Raw genomic sequence first — 11,042 nt, forward strand, 5'->3', positions numbered from 1 at the left:
CCCCTCCTAACAAGGCAACACTAGGACCAATTAAACCGTGATGCCCCAATGCTTTAGATCAAATTCCTTCACAATCAGGCCCAAGGAGCTGTTGTAATGGACCATTGGAAACATATTGTGCCAAATAGTGGCCACATTAAAAAGGTATGATTTGGTTGCTGCTCAAGACTGCTACTAAAAAAAAAAAAAAAGGTAAATCAGAATATGAATAGTCAGGGGATTGTGATTTTAGGTTAGGAAAAGTAAATGTTAGAAAACGATCCTAATGCTGGATTGTTCGAGTATCACGGGATACCAATTAGCCTTTTGGCCTGTTTCACTAAAGCCAGCTTTTTGGGTCTGATTTATTAAAGACTTTGATGGGAGAACCTGGAATAGATCTGGCCCAGGGTTCAATGCATTTCAATGTAATAGCAAATGCTTTTTGAGAAATTCATTACAGGTTTGCTGGATTACTCATGATATACCATCTTCTCGAGTCTTTGAGAGCTTTAATAAATCAGTCCCAGTGTACCAAACTATAAAAGAAAGGAAGGTCATGACTTCAAATAATATCTGTGTCATGATCACTTATTAGAATCATTCCTATTTTCTAGAACGTGTAATTTTGAAAATCACTATGTAGATATCTGTTTGTGGAATATAAAAGCATTCATCTAGATGAACAATATGCCTTTTATTGTACGCCAACAACAGTCATGTTGTCTCTACCTTCATGCAATAATGGAGACACATATCAGCTAAATAAATAAAAAAGAAAAAAGGTTCAGAAAAAAAGGAAATGCTGTACATTGTCAATGTCACAATGGAAATGCATGTTAATCCAAGATGAAAGAAAATCAACATGTACATTGGCTAGAAATTGTGCTTGTTAAATTATATCCAGGAAATCTGATCAGTTACTTTGTGGAGAGGCATTGCATCATGCAGAGCAGCATCTGCTTAATGCTATTGTTGCTGTAATTAGCTCGGTACATCACTAACCCTTTGCTTTCTCTCCTCATTCATTCTCATTGGGGCATAGCAACGAGTCAAGAATTATTTGTGATACTTTGGAAAACATCAGCTGGGTGCCCCAAGGTTGTGTTAGGCAAAGTCTTTTTTTCGCCAAGACTCTTATATAATGTCTTTTATTAAATACCCAAGGTGTTCTGCATGCTTTTATGTTTATTTAACTCATTTGGTATTGAGTAAGATACAAAGGCTTGCATTGCTGAAATTTGTTTGTGCATGTTGAAATGCATACAAATGCTACATGTCCTGTAATATTTTTTAAGCAAATGGCAGTTATTAAACTGAGGCTTATTTCCTTTGTCTTTAAATTGGTACTGTAGAGGCCAAGTCAAACTAACAATAACTACAACTTTCAATTTGTATCACAAGCAGGGAGGGCCTAGTCTGCGCTGGTAATAAACAAGACAGATTTCAGTCACCTGGTCAGTCCGGCCCTGAAATGCCCAATAACCACTTGGCACAACAGCAATATGGTATTCAGTATGACAATATACATGAAATTAGCAATATGTCACATTAAATACCCTTATATGTAGTTTGTTGTTGTAGAAGAACATCCCGATTAACACTTTAAATTACATATTTTTTAAGCATTTGGAAGCAAAGTCTTTGTTAGTGGAGACAATCCCTGAAGCTTTCCAATCACTCAAGCAGAATTTACAAAAACATGTCAAGTGAGCTCCTAAACAGAGAAAGTCTTGAATCATTATTTTAGTCATTTAATCCTTACTAAACTAAAATTATTGTTATTGGGAAATCTTAGACACTGAAAAACAATTAATTGAACAAGACAAAGCACAGTATAAACTTAGGGTGTTCACCAATATAGACAATTGCATGTTGTTATTGGTGGTTATTAGCATTAAAGAATGGATGTTTATTCTAGTTCCTGGTATAAAGCTTTACATGTAAAAGGTACCATATACATAGAAGAAACTTATTCTACCAACTCAAAAAAGGTTTATGTATGTAAGTAAATCAACCTAAACTGATAACATTAACCCAGGCACGAAAATATGTTCTTGTACACTTATGTTTACGTATCACAAACATTTGGCAATTTTGTCCCAGTGGTTATTGTGCAAGACTTACCACGAATGACTGATCCCAAAGATGAAATCAACCTGAAAAATTGATAGCTTAAAGTTTTCTAATTAACTGTTATTTTTTTGATAATTAAAACATTTTTTTTTTTTGCAGAAACTTGCTGGTTTGCTGGGAAATTAATGTTTACCAAGTTGGTCATTGGAAGGTGCAGGTTTCCAACATCACAATTTTTTCTCTCTCTATTCTAGAATCACCCTACTTGACTGGCAAGTTAGAATAACATAAATCCCATTTAGTTCATCCCGGCGCAATAAAAATGTAAGAGATTGCACATATTTGAGCATTAATTTCCATTTTCTTTTTTTTCCCCAACCTGACAAAATATGAGTGAACTCACTACCTTCATATTAATACAGCTTTATTGATTTAAGCAAGATATGCATACATATACATTCCTCAGTAAATAATGTCTTTCATTCACCCTCTGTGTGATCTAGTGACAGCCGTCAAGTAACTGGCCAATGTAAATGATATATGATTGAAGGTGATATGAAGGTGTCTGAAGTTACTTCTTCTTCTAAAAACCTTTCTTGTATTGCAAGGACATTGTCGAATAAAACCAATTGTTAATTTTTGACACTGAATAAAATCACATCAATACTACAATATTTTGTGTTTAGTGTATTACACTACAGCAGTTTTCTGATGGGAGAAACTACCCTACATTTAAGTGTTAACAGATGCTGCTTTTAAATGTGGGGGATAGATCACAAACTGACCACTTCCAATCCCCAAGCATGTAAGCACAACATTATGTTTAAGACAATCCTCCTTTACCAGACTCACATCTTCTTTACCCAAAAGGCCCACCAAAGGCAGACTTAACAGCACTGGTAATATCCACATTTTGAGTTTGTCAAAAGTCATCAGCTAAGGCCTCGATGTATGCCGAGAGTAAGGACAATGAAAAAGAAGTAGCTCAAACTGTAGATACAAATATTATCCTGCTGTAAAAAACACGAGGGATGAAGAAAGAAAAGTTTCTATTTAAAGTCTTTAATTAGCCATGAACAGCCTTAGATCCTCTCATGTCACCAGTGACTACAGACTTTCTACAGTAATTATTGGCCACTGGAGACCATTTAATTGAAGACACACCTACTTTGGAAGCTGGATTTTTTTTTTTTTTGCAGGAGAAAATGTATTATTACTTAAGGCATAGTTTTATTTCTTAGTAAAACTGATGATGATGCAAATCGTTGTATTTGTTGCAGAACCGCCAGCTGCCTAAAATATGTCAAGCCTCAGACAGGTTGAGATCTCTCATATGTAAGCTAATTAAATATCACCCAAATAAACATTTGACGTATTACAGTTATAACATTTGACTACAATATTTGCTCCCTGGCACAAAGATATTTGCAGCAGATTTTCTGTGTGCACCTACCTGCCTGCCTTCTTTCTACAGAGCACCCTGCTGCCATCTTTTTCCCCAGGTAAAGGACACATACCTGGCCACATATATGCGATTCAGACCAGGCCACAAACTTCTATTGCTCTATGGTGTAGTTCTGATGGTTACGTGTCCAATGTAGACACTTTTGCCAGTGGAAAGGGGTCAGCTTGGGCGTTATAACTGGTCTACAGCTAGATAGCACAATATGATGCACGGTTTAGACACCTTTTCCTCATGGCTAGATTTAAGCTTTCCCCGCTTCCGCCACTATCATCATGTGTTATCCATGATCCTGTTGCCAGTTTACTGTCTGTACTCCCTTGGAACACATTTCAAACAAGAAACAGCCCAAAAAACCTACAATTTGGGATATGCTCTGACTCATTTAGTCATAATGACAAGCTAGTTGTCTACCACTAAGACAAGAAAAGTTTAGACTACAAACAAATGGCCTCCCCTCTCGTCTATAACATGGGAAGGATAAGTAACCTGCAGAAAGTGAACTGGGAAAGGTTGAGAAGTGTGACACAAGCACAGAACATAGGAAAGTACATCTGTATATTAAAAAAAATGACGATTGTGCCCATTTCTTATTTTCCCATACATTTACTTTTGGTAAGTAATGAAGCTGGGGAATCAGCAGGACAGCCTGAGATGTAACATTTAAAGGGAGATATATCTTTCACCCAATAGGGTGTACAGGATCCACTATTACTCAAGAAGAGTCCTAAATGACAGGGTCATATTTTTAGGATATTTTAGAAGACAAAAACATCCTGTTTAAATAAAGAAAGGCATTCAACGTTACAATTAAGTTAATTACAAAATATATTAAAAGAACAAAGATTAAAATCTATTAGTCACTGTTTATCTCACAAATGTGCCTCAAAGGCAGAGAGAGTTCATTTGTACACTGCCCGGAATGATGATGTAATTAGTGAAGAACAGCAAAGAGAGTAATGAGTAAGATGGATATAATTATGATGCTTGTACTGATTTACTGTAATACAGACTTTATGGATAATTTCAAACCGTATCTAATATGTACAGCCAACTTTCATATTAGAGAGTCTAAGGCCAAAAAGCCATTTCAATCTCTCTCTTTTCCACTGGTGCTCTTGTTTGGTGAAAAATGTTCCCAGATTCTGGCAGAGAAGTGGGGTGAAATGTACTGCTACTGCATTAGAGACCAGCCAAATGGTCAGATCAGATGATTTTCCACATGTCTATGGGTACTTCGACTTGCATAATATTATAAAGATATCTCAATGATACATCCACTGGCCAAGCATGTCCGATAAGGTTGGTGCTAAATAAATACACTTCATCTCCCTTCCTATTGTGTGTTACTTCCCCCACCTCCTAGATCGTAAGCTCTTCTGGGCAGGGTCCTCCCCTCCTCCTGTGCTACGGTCTGTATCTGTCTGTCATTTACAACCCCTATTTAATGTACAGCGCTGCGTATGTTGGCGCTTTATAAATCCTGTTTATAAATAATAATAATGTCAGGAATTGTTATCAAGTGGTTTAACCCTGCAGCATCTACCAAAAATTGAAATATGAGAGAGGTGAGAAACACCATGTACCGTATGATCATTTCTCCCAAGCATGCATGTTTTTACACTTGGTAGACACCACTGGCCCTATCTCTAACAACAAGAATTATCGGTTTCTACAGAAGTAACAGCATGCAATACATAAGCAATGTATTGCTTAGATCATAGAACAATAATTTTGTGCTAACAATTTGTTTTAAGCTGTAAAATGTGCACCCAGTGTATATATTTATTTTTACCTTATATTTTCTATATTTCCGAAGCATTGTAGACTATGAAACCCTTGGGCATAGCTTTATATACAAAAGGACTCTGACCCAACAATTCAACTGTTATCAGTTAAAAACCGAGAGATTTGTACAAAGGTTATAAAATGTACAATTGAAACTTTTCATTATCGGTGTAAATTTATAACCTCAAGTGCACTATAAAATCTCTGAAATATATTTAGATCGAAAATCTAAACACTGGCATTCCAGTTTTTTCCAGCAATAATCACTGAACTATTTCAACCAACACAAATTTCAAATAGAAAAACAAAATTCACTAAGAGTCTGCTATGTGCATCCTTAGTTAACATCATAGCATCCAAACAGAAAAAAAACAACAACTTTTCTTTGTATTTACCCAAATTGTCTTTATAATTTGGGTTTTTACAATCAACTGAAGTCTGCCTTTAATTCCAAAGAACAATTCTGTTACACAATTCAATTCAGTGCTAAAAGTAGCTCAGACCAATATGAAAGCCAAAAGGAATCAGAGAGAATATTGTTTATTCTTGATAGTTTATATTTTAAGCACACTGACTATCTGGCTTTGTGATTTTGTCCAGCCCAGTTAAAACGGCACCCAAAATGTAAATATACACGAAGCTACAATGAATCTGCAGGTACTCTATATAGAATACCAACTCCAGGAATAAGATGGTATATCACAGTTCAAGCTTGTAGCGCTCAACAATTATTCAACCTTGGTATCATAATACATCAACTTTTTAGTTACAAAGCAACCAATGGTCAGAACAAAACTTTCATTCAGATTTACAAAAATTACTTACTTGTAAAGCACTCATTTGTGATGGATATTGAAAAGCCATTTGAGAGTTTTTCATTTACATTGAGTCTTTCTCCCCCTATTCTGGACAGCCAGGGCATCACTTCCAGGTTGTATAATGCAGAAGCTACAACCTTCCCTTCTTCAATTACTGTAAAAGCCCACTGAACTTCAAATATTCCACTGTTCTCAAAACAAGGAAGTGAATACAGCAACATCCACAATCAATGTGAAACCCGTCTCTTGATTGCATGGAACATATCTGTTCACGTCAATAAAGCCATTTCCTAGAAACAGACTTAACCTTATTTGGCAGGTAATTGTTATTTACAATATAGTCTGATATAATAGACATGGTATACATAAATTCTATCTCTGGGCAAATAAATACCAGCCCACCCATATCTCCTACTTTCTCTTACCCATCCTGCAATGGTAATTGGTTGCTGCCTTGGGTACCACTACCTAATTACATAACAAACCACCTTATTGTAATAGGTGAAGCAAATAAAATGATAAGGAGATAAAATTGGTGTGTTAGTGATGTCTGTAAACCTCAGCTAAGCCCCAATTGTTTTCCTTTCAGACCTCACATAGGCGTAAAATCCTGAACCTTTATACTTTAGATTAGGGGTGTCAAACTCAAATAGACACAGGACCGAAATTAAAAACTTAGACCAAGTCGCAGGCCAAACTTGAAATTTATTGAAAAAACTATTATTCTCAATAAGTAGAAACACAACAGTTATTTAGATCAATCCATTGCATATTACTGCATGCTCTTCTCATGTGTTCTTGTTTCTTCTTATTGAGATAAATTTTTTTACTTTGCCAGAGAATGCAATGTGAAACCGAATTGCTGCATTCATTTGGTTTACCATTGCATTCTCTGGTACAGTAAAACAATTAATATAGCAGTAGCTCTATGATAATTTATGATAATAATCCTCATAATTCCTGATTATTAAGCTCACCCGTCAGTATAAACTCCGCGGGGTCCACGCATAAGCTGCTGTTCAATAGACACGAGTGATGCCGCTACTATAATTCCCAGCATCACTTGCGTCTATAAATTGCGGGGCCACGCATAGGCAGAAGGGCTGCGGGTCAAGAGACGTGAGTGATGCTGTGAATTGTAGTAGCGGCATCACTCGTGTCTATTGAACAGCAGCCTATGCGTGGACCCCGCGGAGTTTATGCTCACGTCTATAGAACAGCAGAATAATATGAATTGCAGCCGGCCCACTGTTACTACGGATTGCAGTAGCGACGGGCCTGCTGCAATTCATATCTAGAAATCTTTTGGGGGCCAAAAAAAAGGATGTGCCGGGCCAGAGAGCCCTGCTTTATATAATTTTAGCCTATCTAGGTTCTGGTGACTCCTGGTAACCTTCAGAGAAACCTACGAGTCTCAACTCTTATGAGAGTTTGCTCCTGCACAGTGCGGGTTTTGCAGGGAGCTGCTGGAAGGCTATGCAACATTACCAGTATCTAGGAAAATAGGCCAGACACAAAATCATAATAAATAGGTGATTTGGGGTGGGGGGTAGATGCTAGATAAGCAAGGATTTATTTTTATATGGACTACTATAAATATAAATTGTGGATTTATTTTTATATAGTTCATAGCTTCCTGTACTGCTTAAAAATGATTTGAGAACCTGAACTGTTTTACATCAGAATATGGCTATTTATGGGGCATAAACAAAAAGGAGAATGAGTTAACAGAAGCATTAATATTTCAACCTATAGTTTTATTATTATGTATTAACTACTATTAATAATTGTATTCTCCTTTGATTTTTCAATCATTAATAAGCTGAAGTCATAGGGTAACAAAGCTATATGTTTAAACTGAAGATCTCTACCCTAACAGCTTTGCTTTTCATATAAGAACAGAATATAAACGGTTTACCTATCTCCGATAGGATTTCTCTACACACAAGAACAGCCTGAGGCAAGAAAAACTGCTGTGTTGTTTGTCCTGTGCAGGTGTATTCATAACAATGCAAACCAAAAGAATGAATATGACTTACTGGAAACAAACCAAACCAATCAGTGTGTGGTTTTGTAAGCAGTGACTTCAATCTTTAAAGCTCATCATCCAATCACACCTATTATTATGAGGCTTATGTACACATAATTGTTAAGAACTTCTATAAAACAGATTGAACATCTGTCAAAGCAATCTTTGCAGAAGGAAGACTTTGTTACACAATACTCTTTATTTTTAAGATTCAGCCAGGGAAAGCATGATACGGTCACTGTGTAAAAAAAGAACACGTAAGTTCAGCAGTTCTTCATTGCAGAACTAATAAAAGTACAACCATACCCAAAACTAAACCTAGCAAATTAAAACAGCATTTAAAGTTATTTAAAGGAAAACAGTAGATAGAATCAAAATAGTGACCATAATATGAGCCAAATGTGATTGCACACTGCATTACAGACATTTTCTCCAGCAGGCAGGAGGGTCAATCAGCTATACCCACCGACATCCACGGTAGGAAGAACAATGGATTCTAGACTACTTTTCTCAACATCTCTGCATTACAGTAGATATAGACATATGTCTACATGATGAGGCAGGCCCGAGAAGTGGGTTGTGAGTAATTGTAGGATTTCATTCGACAAAACCAAGCAAATAGTTTCTGAATTTGTAAACTGCGGTCATTTTTATAAATTTACATATGAACTTGAATGGGTAAAAAAAATTGCTTTAATTGATTTATAGTTTAGTTGGCAGTACAAAATAGAACCGTTGAAAAAAAAAATATCACCATCCAAACAAGCTGGCTGAAGATTGGACCGAGGAAAAGAAAAGAAAAGAATTTGGCAGCACCTGCGACAGACTGGGACAGGTATAGGACTGGGTATAGTCCTGCTTTAAGGTTAGAGAGCTTTTAAGTCTCCTCCTGTTGTGTTTACAGAATAGGAATTTACAAGAGTTTCAGGCCTTCTCTACTCTATCCAAAGCCCTGGCTTCTGAATCACTATCACCCTACTTCAACAATTCAACTCTCTACCTTGAAGTACGATTTTGCCATGCCAGAGCTCCATTGAACTTTATTGACCTTTTTACAGGGCGAACCTATGAAATAGCTTTCAGGTCTTAGGGGACCCTTGCTATAATTACTATATCCACAGCACGTTAATTTGGTGGTCAGTGGGAAGAATGCCACCTTTACAGATGGCCAAAAAGATTATCGGGTCAGTGGTAACTGACCTGGGAGGCACAAACTGCTTATTGCTCAAGGATCCCGAGGGTTCCACAAAACAGCAAACAGTTTCAGAACTTTACAATTTGGAAACAATATTCTGGAGTCCAATATAAACCAAATAATGATAACTATTAATCTATAAAACATATAACATAAAATCACCTATATGAAACTAGGAAGAACAATTGAAAAGCTACATCTTGCACTTAGGTAAAACACACCCTGGCCTGGTGCTGTGGAATGCTAGTGACTAATGCAGTATCTGTGGCTCTGATTTACAGCAAAGGCCAGAGAAAACAAATATAATTAAAGACTTTAAAAAGGCTTACAAGAATCTACAAGGATTTATAACATACACAGAACATAGACACTTTACAAAGAAGAATATTGTCTTTGTTGACTGATAAAATCTATGTGGTTCTGCAATTTGTTTCAAAGTCCAACAAAAAAGCAGACATCCTATAAATCAAAATTACGACAGAATGTATCAATAAAGTTAGCAGTCCTTTGGATTTTCTACTTATTTGCAAACAAAGGTATGTTTAAAAAAAAAATGATGCATGGCTTTGGCTTCAAACATACATTTGTTCTCAGTGTTCAGAACTTATTGCTGGTATTTATCAGTGCACGGCTACCTGTGTGGATAAGCACAAAATATGCAGCTCCCCTAAAGTGCTCTTCTGTATCCTCTGTTCATCTGAACAAGCTAATATTGTGTGGAATGCAATACTCTTACATGAACAGTTCTCAATGTTTTGTCATTTTGAGAACGCTACAAAAATACCTAAAAATATCCTTTGATCTTATCTGAATTTCTGTTCTTTTTACTTCCTCAGCACACTGCCTTAGCCAGACCTAAATTGTAAGGCAAAAAACAGACAGAAAGCAAAAAATGAACACTATCAAATGACAAAAAGGACAAAAGCAGCTTAAGTACAGAGATTTCCCCTGTAATATTGTTCTCTGCTTGTCCTCGGTGGTCAAATAGCCATCATCATTCAACCTACTTACCCTAAGCTCAGAAAGGAGAGGGCATTTTAGTGATTAGCTTATCTCACTGTAACTTATCTAAAAATTTCCGGTTTTCTTTATTAGATCTATCACACCATAACCACTTCTAGGAACAGAATCCTATATGTACTTATGAAAACTTATGAAATAGTTAAACTGATTTGATTACATTTTCATATGGAGCCTGGCAGGAAGCTCCATATGAGAAAAATGTTTCTTTGCTGTATGGAGAGCAGGAGATAAGCTTCTGATTGTGAAGTCAACAAAGCAGAAAACCTCTGGGTGCCAGCAATTTATATATGCTAGAAAATGCTTATTCCCACAAATATTTCTCCTTCTGAACATAATTAACTATGCATATTGGCTACCTACCGTATATAACTGTACTGTTAAGGCACACACTTATGCTTTAAACCCACACAGTTTGCAATGTGCTCAGGAAAAGTAAACCACGCAGTAGGTTAACGCACATGCATACATGCCCTCGTGTTGGTAGTTGTGGTGCTGTTGATTTTTCAAGGGAAAAGGGCCAGATGCAACATGTCATTTCCAGGACACAAACCCAAATCTAAGGCTTAGTCTACACAGTCTGTTTCCCCAGCGTTTAACCTGAGGCTTTTAAAGCCCATGTTTGAAGTCCCCATGCATTCCAATGGGCTAATCTACACCAGGACGTTTCCTTCA

At 36.6% G+C, this 11,042-nt stretch overlaps 1 protein-coding gene across 7 annotated transcripts in view; it reads right to left on the reverse strand.

Annotated features, from left to right (window-relative positions):
• The window catches only part of CORO2A (coronin 2A), a 62,801-nt gene that overhangs the window by 42,809 nt on the left and 8,950 nt on the right, over positions 1–11,042 (reverse strand). For 2 of the 7 annotated variants that reach the window (XM_072404465.1, XM_072404469.1), the window contains exon 1: positions 6,131–6,331. The exons of the other annotated variants lie outside the window; for them this stretch is intronic. In XM_072404465.1, the coding sequence (XP_072260566.1) occupies positions 6,131–6,184 (54 nt within the window). In that variant the 5' untranslated portion in view covers positions 6,185–6,331. Of the gene's footprint in view, positions 1–6,130; positions 6,332–11,042 lie in introns of those variants that run through there. 7 annotated transcript variants of the gene reach the window in all.

This window comes from Pyxicephalus adspersus, chromosome 3 (genome assembly GCF_032062135.1).
Source record: "Pyxicephalus adspersus chromosome 3, UCB_Pads_2.0, whole genome shotgun sequence".
Taxonomy (NCBI): domain Eukaryota; kingdom Metazoa; phylum Chordata; class Amphibia; order Anura; family Pyxicephalidae; genus Pyxicephalus; species Pyxicephalus adspersus.